Source organism: Mauremys mutica, chromosome 8, assembly GCF_020497125.1.
Source record: "Mauremys mutica isolate MM-2020 ecotype Southern chromosome 8, ASM2049712v1, whole genome shotgun sequence".
Taxonomy (NCBI): domain Eukaryota; kingdom Metazoa; phylum Chordata; order Testudines; family Geoemydidae; genus Mauremys; species Mauremys mutica.
The window spans coordinates 58,466,308-58,483,880 of record NC_059079.1 but is presented as its reverse complement, the minus strand read 5'-3'; the positions used below and the strand labels follow the sequence as shown (position 1 = coordinate 58,483,880).

Genomic DNA, 17,573 nt, shown 5'->3' with positions numbered 1-17,573 from the left:
GTGCGAGATTTCTAAAGATACAGCACTCTACCCAAGGTTTAGGAATCTGAAGTGCCTTCCAAAATCTGAGAGATGAGGTGTGGAGCATGCTTTCAGAAGTTTTAAAAGAGCAACACTCCGCGGAAACTACAGAACCACCAAAAAAGAAAATCAACATTCTGCTGGTGGTATCTGACTCAGATAATTAAAATGAACATGCGTCAGTCCATACTGCTTTGAATCATTATTGAGCAGAACCAGTCATCAGCATGGATGTTTGTCCTCTGGAATGGTGGTTGAAGCATGAAGGGACATATGAACCTTGAGCACATCTGGCACGTAAATACCTTGCTACAACAGTGCCATGAGAATTCTTGTGCTCACTTTCAGGTGACATTGTAAACAAGAAGCGGACAGCATTATCTCATGCAAATGTAAACAGATTTGTTTTTCTGAGTGATTGGCTGAACAATAAGTAGAACTGAGTGGACTTGCGTACTCTAAAATTTTGTTGTAATTGAAACCAATATATTTGAAAATGTAGAAAAACATCCAAAAATATTTAAATAAATGGTATTCTATTGTTTAGCAGTGTGATTAATCGCACAATCAATTGCGATTAATTGGCTACACAATATAACCTTTAATCAAATTTTGTGTTGCTTATATTGCTAAAAAGCATAAAGAAGAACCTGAGTCTGAGCTTAGGTGGCTAGCCCATGCCTCTGTCTGTGCCGCTATTTTTAGTGTGGTTGCTCAAGTTGAGCTAGTACAAGTCTACCTACCCAAGCTGGAGGGCACACTGATGAGAGCTTAGCTTTGAGCCATAAGCTACATATAATGCAGTGAGGTCTGTTATAGACACTCTTATTCAGTGCTACTGGTGCCTAGGAAAAGGTCACAATCCTGACAGGTGTTCAATCTACCTTGTCTTCTCTAGTCACCCGTATAAATATCAGGACAGCCACCTCAAACACTTACTTAGGAAGAAGGCTTTTCAGGTCCAGTAAACCAAGTGCAGTATTTAAAGTTTGGTACTGTCAGTGGTGGGAGGCCTGTCCTAACTTTTTGCTGTGTAAACACATTCATTTTGAGGCGTCAGTAATGGAAGAGGTGAGTTTGAGATGACTAGTGACCTTGAAACAACACTTTGAATCTCACCTTTTCCAGGTGAATCTATGATCTCTTCGTGAACTGATTTCCATTCCCGGAGTTATTGTGACCCCTTGCAGAGAGCTTAAACCTAGGACTTAATCTGGTCCCAATAAAGCTCACAGGCTCTTCATTATTCTGTAGACCAGGGTTTCTCAAACAGGGGTCGCCACTTGTGTAGGGAAAGCCCCTGGCGGGCCGGGCCAGATTGTGTACCTGCCCCGTCCGCAGGTCTGGCCGATCGCGGCTCCCACTGGCCGCAGATCGCTGCTCCAGGCCAATGGGAGCTGCTGGAAGTGGCGGCCAGAGCTCCCATTGGCCCAGAGCAGCGATCCACGGCCAGTGGGAGCCGCGATCAGCCAGACCTGCGGACGGGGCAGGTAAATAAATGCACCCGGCCCGCCAGGGGCTTTCCCTACACAAACGGCGACCCCTGTTTGAGAAACCCTGCTGTAGACCAAGTACCTCAGATTTGTGGAGATCCCTTTTAAACAAGGGTACCATGAAACCGACAAGGAGCCTCTGGTTCTTCTTCGAGTGCTTGCTCATATCGATTCCAATTAGGTGTGCATGCACCGCGTGCACGCTCGTCGGAAGATTTTTACCCTAGCAACACTCGGTGGGTCGGCTGGGCGCCCCCTGGATTGGCGCCGCCATGGCGCAGGATATATACCCCTGCTGACCCAACCGCCCCTCAGTTCCTTCTAACCGCCCGTGACGGTCGTTGGAACTGTGGAGTGCGGCTTTGCTGATCTCCACATCCCTAGCTACTCGTAGTTCTATACTGCTAATTGTGTCATAGTTCGAGTTTAGTAGTTATAGTTAGTATTCGTTATTGTATTTATTGTTAGTGTATATAGTTAAAAGGAGAGATTGGGGATTACCCCCTTTCCCCCGCCCCGGTACGGGCCCATGCCCAAGGCACCGGGATTCAAACCGTGCTCGGTGTGCCAAAAGCCGATGCCAATAGGGGATCCCCACGACTCCTGCCTCAAGTGCCCACCTTCCAGATAAGTGCCGCATTTGCAAGTCCTTTAAACCGAGGACAAAGAAGGAGCGGGACTTTAGGTTGAAGCAGCTCCTCATGGAGTCGGCACTTACTCCTGCAGCGTCGGTACCGAGTGCCCAACAGACTGGTTCGGTAAGGATCGCCCCTTCGGCCCCGGACCGCTCCGGAACCGAGAAGGAGCCCCGGCACCGACCTTTACCGGCACCGACATCTGCTCAGGACCACTCCCTGTCCCCGAGACCCAACAAAAGCGCTCCAACTGCTGCAGCTCAACAGAAGGAGCGCTCTTTGAAGTTCGCTCGTCCGGCACCGTCCTCTGCCACGGCACCGCCAGTCGTGGCTCCGCCAGTTGCGACTCCACTGAGCTCGGCACCGTCAATTCCGGTCCCACAAGGGCCGTTGAGTCCGGTGCCTGACAGCTCCCCGGCTCATGCTGTGGTTGAGCTTGCCCTGCCTTCTACACCGGAGACCTTCTCCACAGCACAGGAGCTCATTGCCATGACGGAGTCGGCCTGGCCTCAACCCCCGGTGCGGGTTATTCAGTCTGTTGGGAATCCAGCCCTGATAAGGCCACCTTCCGTGGCCGCAACAGAGAGTCGTCGTTCAAGATCACGATCTCGCAGACACTCTCTATCTTGCCGTTCCCGCTCCCGGCGCCACTCGCAGTCCCGGTACCGCTCTCCATTGCGGTACCGATCGCACTCACGGCACCGGTCAACATCTCGGTCACCAGCCAGGTACTCCCGGTACCGATTCGACTCTTGGCACCGCTCTCAGCACCGTGTTTCCCGCAGTCGCTCTAGACAAAGGGACTCGAGTTATCGGTCGACCTCCCGGCACCGCTACGGTAGAAGGTCCCGGTCTCGCTCGCGCTACCGTTATGGCTCACGGTACCGCTCTCCACTACCAACCCAGGAGCGCACATCCAGATCTGTGGCGCCCTCCCAGGAGCTCTCGGCACCGCCGTGGCCTTCCAGACACACATCAACGTCCTCTCAGGCTGGTAGTGCATCCTACCAGCAGGAACGTGGCTCTGACATCCCCAGCCAAGGACCTCATCACTGGTCCTTCTGGACACCATGGGCATACCACCAATCCCAAGGTGCTCCATCAGTGGCTCCACGGTCGGTCCCGTCAGAACACCGGGCACCAGAGGCGACGCTAAGCCGTCGTCCTCCTACGGATACGGATGAGGTTCCGATCCCAACTGAGGACACCCAGACTCCTCCTGACACAGAGGATGTTCCGCAAATACAGGAACCCCCACAAGACCCCTTGGTCCCGGGCCTCTCCTCTTCCTCCTCGCCTGACGAGGCGGTAGCGGGAACATCATCCTCAGGCCCTCCACTGATTGGTCTCAGAGCCCATCAGGACCTCCTGAGACGAGTGGCTCTGAATATGAACCTACAAGTGGAGGAGGTTCCTGAAGTAGAGGACCCTGTTGTGGATATCCTCTTGGCTGAGGCACCCACTAGAGTGGCCCTGCCATTTATCCGCACTATACAATCCAATGCGGATACCATCTGGTAATAGGTAATAAGGTAATAATTGGAGATATACCAATCTCCTAGAACTGGAAGGGACCTTGAAAGGTCATCGAGTCCAGCCCCCTGCCTTCACTAGCAGGACCAATTTTTTGCCCCAGATCCCTAAGTGGCCTCCTCAAGGATTGAACTCACAACCCTGGGTTTAGCAGGCCAATGCTCAAACCACTGAGCTATCCCTCCCTCTGGCAGTCCCCGGCCTCGATTCCACCTACAGCAAGGGGGGTTGAGAGGAAATATATGGTCCCCTCAAAAGGGTATGAATATCTCTACATTCATCCACCTCCTTGCTCTTTAGTGGTCCAATCAGTGAATGAGCGGGAGCGTCATGGCCAACACGCCCCGGCACCTAAGTCAAAGGAGGCTATGCGCATGGACCTCCTAGGCCGTAAAATATACTCTGCCGGGGGCCTCCAACTTAGGGTGGCAAACCAGCAAGCCCTCCTAAGCCGGTATAACTTTAACACGTGGGTTTCCGTGGGGAAATTCACAGAGCTTCTTCCGCAGGAGTCCCGTCAGGAGTTTACCGTTCTCCTCGAGGAGGGTAAGAAGGTGGCGAGGACCTCCCTCCAGGATTCTCTGGATGCCGCAGACTCGGCAGCTAGAAACTTGGCATCAGGAGTGACGATGAGGCGCATCTCCTGGCTCCAAGTATCAGGCCTTCCCCCTGAATTGCAACAAACCATTCAGGATTTGCCCTTCGAAGGCCAAGGCCTGTTTTCAGATAAGACTGACCCCAGACTGCAAAGTCTGAAAGATAACCGTGTTATAATGCGCTCGCTGGGTATGCACACGCCAGTGACCCAACGCAGGACCTTCCGGCCACAGCCACACCACCCTTATGCCCCGCCTAGACCGCGTCAGGACTTTAGCAGACTGCGTGGCAGAGGAAATCGCCAAAGGCAGTCTGGCCCTCAAGGAGGCCTGTAGCAGGGTGACCCCCTGCTTCGGCCCAGAGGGGTTTAAAAGTGGCCTGGCAGGGCTTGAGAGCGGCGGTTCTCAAGACTGGGCTAATGGAGGAAGTGGCTGCAGGTGAGGCCACGCCCCAAACTGAACCACAGCTGGCCCCTATAAAAGGCCAGGGAGCCAAAGGCAGACAGTCTCTCTCTGCCTTCAGAGGGAGATGGGCCTGGCTGCTTAGGAACTGAGATAAGTACCTAGGGTAAAGCAGGGCTGGGGAAAGGCTGAGGAGCTCTAGCCAGGAAAGCCCCAGGCTGCGGCCTAGCACAAGGCCAACGGGTACTGGGGGTTGCAGAGGGCAGCCCAGGGGTAGGCCAAAGCAGCAGGTCAAAACCCAACCCTGCCAATGATGAATAGGCTGATACTGCAGTCTGCCCCAGGGTGTGGGGCTAGACAATGACTGACAGTAGCCACATACTGAGGCAAGGTAGGGATAGAGGGTGGGGGTTCCCTGAGACAAAGGGGGAAGCCCAGAGTGAAAAGGGGTTACTGTCAGGGGGCAGCACCCCGGAGAAAAGGGGCACCAGGTCCAGGGAGGGACACGGGGGCCTGAGAACAGGTGGATCACCAGCCTGCAGAGGGCGCTCCGGTGCTGAACAGAGCTAATTCCCAGAGTAACCAGCAGGAGGTGCCGCAGGGGTGAGTCCGACCCGTTTACAAGGCCAAAATCAGGCGCCCCCAAAACCACCAGTAGGGCCCAAACAAAACTTTTGATGGGACGCCTGAGGGTGGCCCACCAGTTACTTTCCCGGATCCTTTTCCTCTGTTTCTCAACCGTCTCTCTCATTTCCTCCCTGCCTGGTCTCAGCTCACTTCCGACCGCTGGGTCCTGCGCACGGTGGAATTGGGATACCACCTCCAGTTTGTTTCAACCCCACCTTCCCACCCTCCCTCCCTCCCCGTCCATCTTCAGGGACCCCTCTCACGAGCAATTCCTCTTACAAGAGGTCCAGTCGCTCCTAGCTCTAGGAGCCATAGAGGAGGTACCAAAAGACATGAAGGGCAAGGGGTTTTACTCCCGTTACTTCCTAATCCCCAAGGCAAAGGGAGGTCTACGCAGGTGCGGCTCCAGGCCCCAGCACGCCAAGCGCATGCTTGGGGCGGCATGCCGCGGGGGGGTGCTCTGCCGGTCGCCAGGAGGGTGGCAGGCGGCTCCGGTGGACCTCCTGCAGACGTGCCTGCGGAGGGTCCACTGGTTCCGCGGCTTCGGTGGAGCATCCGCAGGCACGCCTGCGGGAGGTCCACCGGAGCCGCGGGACCGGCAACCGGCAGAGCGCCCCCTGCGGCATGCTGCTGCCGTGCTGCCGTGCTTGGGGCAGCGAAATTACTAGAGCTGCCCCTGGGTCTACGACCGATCTTAGACCTGCGAGAACTCAACAAATTCATGATAAAGCTGAAGTTCCGCATGGTGACCCTGGGGACCATCATTCCCTCCCTGGATCCGGGAGACTGGTATGCCGCCCTCGATATGAAGGACGCGTATTTCCACGTTGCAATTTACCCGCCGCACAGACGGTACCTCCGTTTTGTGGTCGGCCTTCAACACTTTCAGTTTACTGCGCTCTCGTTTGGCCTTTCTACAGCTCCGCGTGTGTTCACAAAATGCATGGCCGTAGTCGCCGCCTCCCTCCGCTGTCGTCGGGTACACGTATACCCGTACCTCGACGACTAGTTCATTCGAGGGACTTCCCAGTCGCAAGTGTCGCAGCATCTGCGCATAGTCAAAGACCTCTTCGGGAGCCTCGGCCTCATGATCAACACAGAGACGTCTACTTTTAACACCCACACAGAGACTAGACTTCATCGGAGCGACTCTGGATTCCAATCTGGCCAGAGCCTGCCTTCCACAGTCGCGTTTTCAAGCGATGGCTTCCATTATTCGAGGTCTCCAAACCTTCTCGACAATGTCGGTACGCAACTGCCTCAGCCTGATGGGGCATGTCATAGGTCTTCTCCCCCACTTGGAGTTGTTCGGTTCCAAGATGGGGACCTGCATGGACTCCTCTAAACTAAAATCCTAGTTTAGATGTGGTTTTCGCTGCCACCAGTTACATTTAAAGTGGATAACACGCTGCCTGTCCCCCCAAGCTTCCCCTGGGGAACCCAGATTCAAACCCCTTGAATCTCACCAGAGAGAGAGAAACAGCCAGTTCCCCTCCCCGCCCTTCCCTCTCTCCAGCCTGCTCCGGAGAGATTACACACCGAGTCAAATCCTTGACTCAACACAAAGAGGGACTCACCTCCCCCTCCCCTTCCCTAGTCCTGGAGAGAGATACCTTGATTCAAACTTCTTGAATCAAACAAAGAGGGATTCACTTTTTCCCCCTCCCCTTCCCCTGAAAATCCAAACAAGGGAAGAAATCAATCAAGTTTTAAAAAGAAAAGATTTTATTAAAGAAAGAAAGAAAAGTACACTCTCTCTGTATTACCAGGATGCAAAAATACAGGGTCTAACTTATAAAAACTGAAGAGACTTCCCCCTCCTTCCTCCTCAGAATAATCAGTAACAGCAACAGAAATAAAGAATTTTCTTCAGCAAACACACAATTGCAAATGTAGAAATCAAATTATAAGACTAATTCGCCTTTCTAATACTCACTATACTGGATAGTAGGAAATACTCCAGGAGAACTTGGAGACATGTCTGGCCTCTCTTAGATCCAAAGAGAGCACACAGAGCAAACAAGGAACACAGACAAAGCCTTCCCTCCACAGAGATTTGAAATTATCCTGTCCCTTGATTGGTCCTCCGGTCAGGTGTTTCTCAGGTACTGCTTGTTAACCCTTTACAGGTAAAAGAGACCTTAACCCTTAACTATCTGTTTATAACACGCCCCCCAAATCGCAGACAGTGGGGGACCCACACTGGCGGTGATTTCCTCCTAGAACTGTAAAATAAACAGATTAATAAAACACATGCACTATTACATATATTACTAAGTATGTAAACAACAAGATATTTGACATTTAAGAACACTTTTTAACCATGTGACCGGATATACTTGGCAACGTCCTTGCCCATCCCCTCCCAGTGGAAGGACTTCCCCAGCCTGTCCTTGGTTCTGTTCACCCCAGAATGACCACTGGGATGTCATGGCCCAAGCTTAAGAGCTTGTCCCGGTACTTAATTGGAACTACCAACTGTTTTTGAGGATGCTGGCCTTTCTGGTGTCGACCAGAAAGAATCTTCTTATATAAAAGTCCTTGTTTTACAACAAACTGGGATTGATTAGAAGAGCTGAGAGGCGGTGGGTTGCTTCGTGCCGCCGCCCAATCTTTCTTAAGGCTGTCATCGGCTTCCTGCTCAGTCTGGAACTGTTCCCTTGAGGCTGGAGACACCAGTTCCTCCGTAGACTGTGGACTTGGACTTGGTCCCTCTGGAAGCGATGTAGGTGATGAGGTTGTTTCCGTTGACTGTGAACCGCTCTCCGCTTGTGCACTAGGTGATATTTCAGGCTCTGGCTGAGCCTCTTGTGTAGGGTTGTCTGCTGCTTCTGCCAGTTTTGGCCTGCTGGCGCCCTCTGGCAATGAGGTTGGAGACGGGTTTGCAAGCGCTGGTGTCAGTGCTGGCAATGGTTTTGCTGCTGGTTGCTCTTCCAGTTTCGGTTCTGGGACTGGGTGTACTACGGCTGTTGTAGTTGTTGGCATGGGATCCGGTTCCACCACCTCTGTCTGGGTCTCTGGTAACACTGACGGGGCCCTGGTGGACGGCTCAGGAACAGGGATGGGAGTGGAAGCTTGTTTGGCCTGACTGCGGGTGACCACTCCCCCCCCTCTTGGCCAGCTCCACATGGTTGGCCAAGTCTTCCCCCAGTAGCATGGGGATGGAATAATTGTCATAGACAGCAAAAGTCTACTTTCCTGACCAGTCCTTGTACTGGTCTTCAGGGATGTTGTACCCATGACAGGTTCTTTCAAAATTTTCCAAGAAGGCCTTAGTGTCCTCACCTGCCATGTAGGTGGGAAATTTCTTGGGATGGGGAACAGTGCCTGGAGAAGGATTGTTAGGGTTGGCTGGAACATGTGGGTTAGCTCTTGCTAATCCCAGGGCCTGCTGGTGGGCCTCCCTCTGGAGCTCCAACGCCCTCCTGTGGTCAGCCTTTTGCTTCTCCATCTCTCTTCTGTGGTCAGCTGTTTGACTGGTACTCATGTCTTTGTGCTTTCTGGTGCTGGCCACACCCCTCTGCAGTTAGTGAACTGTATTTCTTGGTTCACAAATTCCTACCCTTTCTATTCACGACTGAATAAAAAGAAACAAAACTTTTCATTTGCAAATGGTGTTTGCTTGCTGGCTCACAAGAAACTAGAAAAACTGGTTTGGTAACTTGTCTCTAGCAATTTTTAATGCTCTCCCAGTAGGGGTCCTTCCTAACAAAGCCTGTTAGAAAAACCTTACACCTCCTTTTCCTCAAGCTGCTTGTCCAAGCAAGCAGAAAGAAAAAGAAAAAAAGAAAAGAAAAAAAAATCTCCTTCTAACAAAGCCAGTTAGAAAACCTTACACCTCCTTTTCCTCAAGCTGCTTGTCCAAGCAACCAGAAAGAAAAACTCCTTCCAACAAAGCCTGTTGGAAAACTTTTTTCCCTCCAGCTTAGCCCAGCTGGAAAACTCCTAACAATACCTTGTTAGAAGCTGAATACTTCTACCCCCCGCCCCTTCTCAGGCTGCCTCCCTGCTCTAGAGGGAAAGAATAGCTCTCAATGGCTCCTGGTTCTTAATACCATCCCAACCGCTGCCTACCATGTCATAGGTCTTCTCCCCCACTTGGAGCTGTTGGGTTCCAAGATGGGGACCTGCATGGACTCCTCTAAACTAAAATCCTAGTTTAGATCTGGTTTTCGCTGCCACCAGTTACGTTTAAAGTGGATAACACACTGCCTGTCCCCCCAAGCTTCCCCTGGGGAACCCAGATTCAAACCCCTTGAATCTCACCAGAGAGAGAGAAACAGCCAGTTCCCCTCCCCGCCCTTCCCTCTCTCCAGCCTGCTCCGGAGAGATTACACACCGAGTCAAATCCTTGACTCAACACAAAGAGGGACTCACCTCCCCCTCCCCTTCCCTAGTCCTGGAGAGAGATACCTTGATTCAAACTTCTTGAATCAAACAAAGAGGGATTCACTTTTTCCCCCTCCCCTTCCCCTGAAAATCCAAACAAGGGAAGAAATCAATCAAGTTTTAAAAAGAAAAGATTTTATTAAAGAAAGAAAGAAAAGTACACTCTCTCTGTATTACCAGGATGCAAAAATACAGGGTCTAACTTATAAAAACTGAAGAGACTTCCCCCTCCTTCCTCCTCAGAATAATCAGTAACAGCAACAGAAATAAAGAATTTTCTTCAGCAAACACACAATTGCAAATGTAGAAATCAAATTATAAGACTAATTCGCCTTTCTAATACTCACTATACTGGATAGTAGGAAATACTCCAGGAGAACTTGGAGACATGTCTGGCCTCTCTTAGATCCAAAGAGAGCACACAGAGCAAACAAGGAACACAGACAAAGCCTTCCCTCCACAGAGATTTGAAATTATCCTGTCCCTTGATTGGTCCTCTGGTCAGGTGTTTCTCAGGTACTGCTTGTTAACCCTTTACAGGTAAAAGAGACCTTAACCCTTAACTATCTGTTCATGACAGGGCACATGGCTTCCTGCAGCTCCGTAACCAAGCACGCGAGGCTACGCCTCCGCCCCCGCCCCATCCAATATTGGCTAGCTTCAATATACAGGCCACGCAGAGACAGCCTGGACTCCTACTCACCATTCCCCAGGAGGTCCTGGTCTCCCTAACCTGGTGGTTGAACCCCACCACAGTTTGCGCGGGGATACCATTCCACCCACCGCAACCCTCGATGGCTCTGACCACGGATGCATCATCTGTGGGTTGGGGTGCCCACCTCGAGGGCCTTCACACTCAGGGTCTTTGGTCATCTCAAGAGCTGGTTTTGCACGTCAATGTGCGGGAGCTGAGGGCAGTCCGTCTAGCATGCCAGGTGTTTCGAGACCATCTCCACGGCCGTTGTGTATCAGTGTTTACGGAAAACATAGCAGCCATGTTTTACATAAACAAGCGGGGCGGAGCACGCTCTTCCCCCCCTTTGTCAAGAAGCCGTTCGCCTCTGGGACTTTTGTATAGCCCACTCCATCGACTTGGTAGCGCACTTTCTCCCCGGAGTCCAGAACACTCTGGCGGATCACCTCAGCAGATCCTTCCTGTCTCACGAGTGGTCGATCCACCCAGACGTCATCCATTCGGTTTTCCGGAAGTGGGGGTTTCACCACGTTGACCTCTTTGCCTCTCGAGAGAACAGGAAATGCCAGGTGTTCTGCTCATTCCAGGGCTGCTCCCCGGGCTCCCTCTCAGACGCGTTCCTGATTCTGTGGAAGAGACACCTGTTCTATGCCTTCCCACCATTCCCACTCGTCCATAGAGTCCTTCTCAAGCTCCGCAGGGACAGCGCCCGCATAATCCTGATTGCTCCAGCGTGGCCGAGGCAGCACTGGTACACCATGTTGTTCGACCTTGCAGTGGCAGACCCGATTCTTCTGCCGCTCTGGCCCGATCTGATAACACAGAACTTCGGCAGGCTTCACCATCTGGACCTGCAGTCTCTTCATCTCACAGCGTGGCTGCTGCATGGTTGAGCCAGTCTGAGTTGCGTTGTTCTGCCTCAGTTCAGCAGGTTCTCTTGGGCAGTCGGAAGCCTTCCACTAGGATGACATATCTAGCCAAGTGGAAGCGTTTCTCCTGCTGGTGCACCCAGCATGACTTAGTGCCCATGCATGTACCTGTTCCTGCTATTCTGGACTACCTCTGGTCCCTGAAAGAACGGAGCCTAGCGGTCTCGTCCATAAAGGTCCATCTGGCAGCCATCTCCGCCTTCCACCCAGGGGAAAATGGCCGCTCGATCTTCTTTCACCCCATAGTCTCAAGGTTCCTCAAGGGCTTAGAACGTCTGTATCCTCAAGTCAGACGACCGACTCCTACCTGGGATCTTAACCTGGTCTTAGCCAGACTTATGGGTGCCCCTTTCGAACCCCTGGCCACCTGCTCGCTACTGTACCTTTCCTGGAAAACAGCCTTCCTCGTCGCTATTACTTCGGCACAACGAGTATCTGAGCTTCAGGCCTTGACAGCGAATCCCCCGTATACGGTATTCCATAAGGATAAGGTACAGCTGCGACCACACCCCTCCTTCCTCCCTAAGGTGGTGTCTGCCTTTCATGTCAATCAAGACATCTTCCTCCCAGTCTTTTTCCCGAAGCCGCACACATCGCCACGGGAACAACAGCTGCACACCCTAGACGTTCGCAGGGCTCTCGCTTTCTATATCGAGAGAACAAAACCCTTCCGAAGGTTACCTCAGCTCTTTGTAGCTGTGGCAGATCGGATGAAAGGCCTACTGGTCTCATCCCAACGAATTTCATCTTGGGTGATGTCCTGCATCCGTACATGTTATGATTTGGCTCATGTTCCTGCTAGCCACCTCACCGCCCATTCTACTCGGGCTCAGGCTTCATCTGCTGCCTTCCTGGCCCACATTCCCATCTAGGATATATGTCGAGCAGCTATTTGGTCATCGGTTCACACCTTTGCCTCGCATTACGCACTGGTTCAACAGTCCAGAGACGATGCAGCATTTGGCTCAGCAGTCTTGCACTCTGCAACATCTCACTCCGACCCCACCGCCTAGGTAAGGCTTGGGAGTCACCTAATTGGAATCGATATGAGCAAGCACTCTGTAGACGGGTCGGACTCACCCCCGCGGCGCCTCCTGCTGGTGACTCCGGGAATTAGCTCTATTCCAGTGCTGGAGCGCCCTCTGCAGGCCGGTGATCCGCCTGTCTTCAGCCCCCGTGTCCCTCCCTGGACCCGGTGCCCTTTTACATGGGGGTGCTGCCCCCTGGCAGTAACCCCTTTCTCTCAGTGTTTCCCCTCTAAGGGAACCCCCACCCTCTATCCCCACCTTGCCTCAGTATTGGCTACTGCCAGTCATTGTCTAGCCCCACACTCTGGGGCAGGCTGCAGTATCAGCCTACTCATCACAGGCAAAGGGGTTTGGACCTGCTGCTTTGGCCTATCCCTGGGCTGCCCTCTGCAACCCCCAGTACCTGTTGCCCTATGCTAGGCCGCAGCCTGGGGTTTTCTAGGCTGGAGCTTCCCCAGCCTTTCCCCAGCCCTGCTTCACTCAGGTATCCAGTCTATAGCTCCCTACAGCCAGGCCCTTCTCTCTCTGAAGGCAAAGAGAGACTGTCTGGGCTTCTGGCCTCCATCCTTTTATAGGGGCCAGCTGTGGCCTGATTGGGGTGTGGCCCAGCTGCAGCCACTTCCCCAATCAGCCCAGCTTTTAGAGCCACAGCTCTCAAGCCCTGCCAGGCCGCTTTTAAACCCTTCAGGGCAGGAGCAGGGTCCACCCTGCTACACACTCGAAGAAGAAAAGACGGTTACTCACCATTGTAACTGTTCTTCGAGATGTGTTGCTCATATCCATTCCAAACCCACCCTCCTTCCCCACTGTCGGAGCAACCAGCAAGAAGGAACTGAGGGGCGGTTGGGTCGGCAGGGGTATATATCCTGCGCCATGGCGGCGCCACTCCAGGGAGCGCCCAGCCAACCCACCGAGTGTTGCTATGGTAAAAATCTTCCGATGAGCGTGCACGTGGCGCGCGCACACCTAATTGGAATGGAAATGAGCAACACATCTCGAAGAACAACAGTTACAACGGTGAGTAACCGACTTTTATCCTCAGATTCATTCTTCCGACTCTGAAATAGACAAACTATCCCTCTATATCAGGTCATTGAAAAAGGTTTTGAATATTTTTACTTGTCTGACCTTGGGCTCTCAAATTGACTCTCCAGCTGATGTGAGATCTCACTATGCTGAAGCTTCTAGATACATATCATATCAAAGGGTAAAGACATTAAGCAGCTGGATCTCTTGGGGAATAAGATTTATTCCTCAGCCACAGTGCAGATGAGGAATGACAGCTCTCTAAAAGTGCTGGCAAAATATGACTTCATCAGATAGAACAAGCTGATTTGTTCTAGATCTGCTCCTGGAGTATATTAGCATTTCCTCTGCCTTTATAGGAGCAGTGTCATCAGCACTTCCCATTTTCTAGCTATTAAAGAATGATGAACAACGCTGCTGGGCACTTCTTCCTCTCCATTATTTAGGGAATGCCTTCACAAAGATATGCGATTAGCATATTCCATGAACATGGCAAGACTTGGCCTTATCCTAGTCTCTGTTCATTGGAATTCCATAAACTGGCACCTTCAGCTGCAAAGGCCTTGCGTCTGTCTCCAGTAGGCTTGTTAACTTTAATAAATGTTAAACTCTCAATTGTGGCCAAACCACATTGTCATAATTCACCTATAGATATAGACCAGAGCCAAATCATGTTATAACACATTTTATAAACCATACTGCAATCTAATGTCTGCCTTCTCTGTATATATGTTTCCTATAGTTGTAAAAAAAAAAACAGGAGTACTTGTGGCATCTTAAAGACTAACAAATTTATTTTAGCATGAGCTTTCGTGAGCTAAAATAAATTTGTTAGTCTTTAAGGTGCCACAAGTACTCCTGTTTTTTTTGTTTTTTTTTTGCGGATACAGACTAACACGGCTGCTACTCTGAAACCTATAGTTGTAGTTACTCTAGTGCTGCTTGACTGGTTGTATTTACCCTTTTTTCTTGTAGAGGGGAGAGGTAAACTGAACATTTTAAACTTGCATGGGGTGGGTTCTGAAAAGATGAAATATGGAAAGCCAATTCTCAAAATAAAAATCAGCTGTTACTTGTGTTTTTGTTTTAGGTTCCTGCCAACTTGATGTCTTTTGAGTAAAAAGCTAATTCAAAACATGAAAGAGAACAATTTGATGAACTGTTTGTCTCATAATTTGAGCATGACGTCCTGAAGAAAGCGTGCCAGCTATAAATTTATTTCTGTGCCAGAACAGAACCTAAAGACTCAATCTCTAAACGCTGGAGTGCTAACAGTTTGGGGAATGGATTCCCCTGAGTGAAAAATGGAGTCGCAACATGAACTGCCATGGACCATGCTTCTTAATATTTTCTGAACTGACCTGTGGAAACCACTGCCTTAAAGAGTGAAAGGAAAACCAACATGAAACACCAAATAGTGTGTGTGAAACTAATGGCGGTGCTGTGCTTGGGTTAAATAGGTTGTAGCTAATCTGCATTTCTTTTAACTTTATACTAATTTTTTTGGGGGAGGGGGGGGTTCCACCTTTTTAGTATTCTTTAAAAAGGGTATAACCATATTCTTAAGGGTTGCATCAACATCTGGTTTTACTCTAAGGATATAGCGGTACTTACACATTCTAGGGATGGTGTTTAGACTATACTAGCAGCCTTCAACTGGAGCTTCTCTCAGGCTCACTTGATCTGGAGCATCATTAATTTTCTCAGACCTAGACTATGAGAGCTGTAACAAATGCAACTTTTTTTGTTTGTTTGTTTTAAGTACTAAACTTGGTAACCTTAGTACTGTATAGGAACCTTACTTCCTGCCAGTGGCACAAAGGCCACTGTGTTTGTGTTTGTACAGCACGCTTTTTCTTGTAAGCAGGATTGTGATACATGCTTGTCTAGTTCCTGGTTGAAGAATAGTCTGTTTTGGGTTTTTTAAGTGGGAGCTGTGAGGTATCATCAGGTCAGAACTGAGTGTTTCCTTCCCATTGTATTTCTACACTGGTTACTTTCCTCCATGTGATGGTTCCACTACACAACAAACACTGGATATAGCTCACAGAGATGTTTTACTTCTCTGGAGGGATGTTTCCCTAGGTACAGTTAAAGGGAGGGAAAAGCAGAAGACCCTCTCTCAGGATAAGATGCTTCAGAGAATCAGTTTTATAAGACCTCTTTTTTTACAGTGTTTGAGAGAGACAATGTCAGAGTTTCCATATTTTCATTTTGAAAAAAATGGTTTTAATTATCTGTATTGTTCAAGATTTAGGAGCTCAAACTATATTTGCAATTTCTAAAGAAGTTTAATCTAGGAAAGAAAAATAGGGTGGACTAGATAATCAAAACCTTTTTCCTATATATGAGTAATTTTTTGTCACTAAATGTACTTCTTCAAAAAATTTAAAATCCCAAACAGGAGGACAAATTTGCTGTGTTCTATGCATTAGATTTTCATTCGTGCCTTATTTTGGGTTGTTTTAAGTTACTTAATTATAGTCTGTTGTACACAAAGCCCTATTTAAGATTCGGAACATTGATCTTCATAAATATGGAAGAAATTCCAATAGTGTCCAGGAAAACTTCTTGAAAAAATAGTAGATATTCCACTGAGATTGTAATTTAAAAGCAGTAAATAAGTTTACAGGTGCACCCCTAGATTTTCTAAAACTATCCAGTGGTCTCAGGTAATGAGTTCTCTTGATAATCTTGGGGGGGAGGGAGGGGGAATTCCGGAGGTGGTAATTTGTTTGGTAATGTACATTTCATTTACTAAATCAGGGTAAGAGGATAGAATTTCACACATTAAAGTTCCCAGAATCAATATCGCATTTTCTTAACAGAAATCATTAGTTTGTGACTGATGAGGCAGAGGAGGAAGCTTGCTGTCCCTATTGAGAGAACAAACTAGCATAAAGAGAGAACCATTCTGGGGGAAGAGAGAGGTGGAAAGTTGGGGCATTTCCAAATGTTACTCTGTGAAATCTGTTTTTAGTATAAAGAGGATATAGTAGATGCACACTTCTGTGTCACACTTACACTATTTGGTGTCACTTTGTATATCTTTTTCTGTGGAGAGTGAATAATCAGTTCTGATCCTGAAGTAGTATATCCTGAAAGGAGGTTGCTCGTGACGAATCACTTTTCAGTTCAAACATCACTTAACCCATGTTGGGTGTATAGCAGAGACAACATCTTAATAGCCAACAGTATTACTGTAATAGATTTTGCACAGCTTTAGTTTTTGTTTTGCATTTTTTAAATTACTTAGTGTGTGTTTCTTCTCAAAAGTGTTTTTTAACAAAATGTGTGTACTTTTTTTAAGCATTGTGTATGGTAACCCTGTGGATTTTGAATTTTTTTAATAAGCTAATTTAGATGCATCGCACGTTAACTATATCTATTCTTATGTTAGTGAGAGGAAACATGAAACTGGGAGCCACAGCCTGACATCACACAGCTTTGCTAAAGACAGAGTCGGGTCAGAAGGTGTTGTTTTTGTTCTTTGAATTTATCCAGCTGTATTTTCTTTTGTTTTTATGGTACATAGAGTAAGATGGGGAAAGCAGTGCTGAGCCCTTGTCAATAGTCACCATTAGATGAACTGTTGCCTGTAGCTACTCTCTACCTATTTAGACATCATATATCATTTTGATCTTTATTTTTCTAGCCTCAAATATCTCATTTTTCATGGGAGAACTGTTGAAAAAAGAAGCCTCTTAAAATGTTTAGCAAGAGTAATAAGAGAGAGAATGATTAATGAAAACATCTTTAGATACTTAGTACCAGAAGTTCAATATCTAGTTCTGTTTTATCCCATTAGTGTTTGTGACAATCTGAAGGATTACTGGAATTAAGACTTTACATCTTTTGAATTGGAAGATTATTAGGGAAAAGTGATTTTTTTTCTCCCCTGAGAGGAAACCTGTCACAGGAAGCTTAAATAGAATGACAACTCAAATCAACTATGAAGATCACAGTAATCCACTTCTCTGTAAAAAGTAGTAGTTAAACAAAACGTTTAAAGTAGTAATGGGAAAACAATACAGCAGCCAGATATAGACAGGTAAGGATGCACTATCCAGAATGTCAGCCAGTTGATTGTGTTTGTCTTTGGTTTATCTTGCAATGTTTTTCTTTAGTTTTTACTTTCAGTAACTGTTGAAATTTTGCAGCTAACATTCATAACTTTATTTTGTTGTATTTATATCTTTA

At 48.7% G+C, this 17,573-nt stretch overlaps 1 protein-coding gene across 2 annotated transcripts in view; it reads left to right on the top strand.

Annotated features, from left to right (window-relative positions):
- The window catches only part of RALGPS2 (Ral GEF with PH domain and SH3 binding motif 2), a 298,932-nt gene extending 282,907 nt beyond the window's left edge, over positions 1-16,025 (top strand). For both annotated transcript variants that reach the window (XM_045028272.1, XM_045028273.1), the window contains one exon: positions 14,464-16,025. In XM_045028272.1, the coding sequence (XP_044884207.1) occupies positions 14,464-14,493 (30 nt within the window). In that variant the 3' untranslated portion in view covers positions 14,494-16,025. The remainder of the gene's footprint in view (positions 1-14,463) is intronic.
- Positions 16,026-17,573: the final 1,548 nt, after the last annotated feature.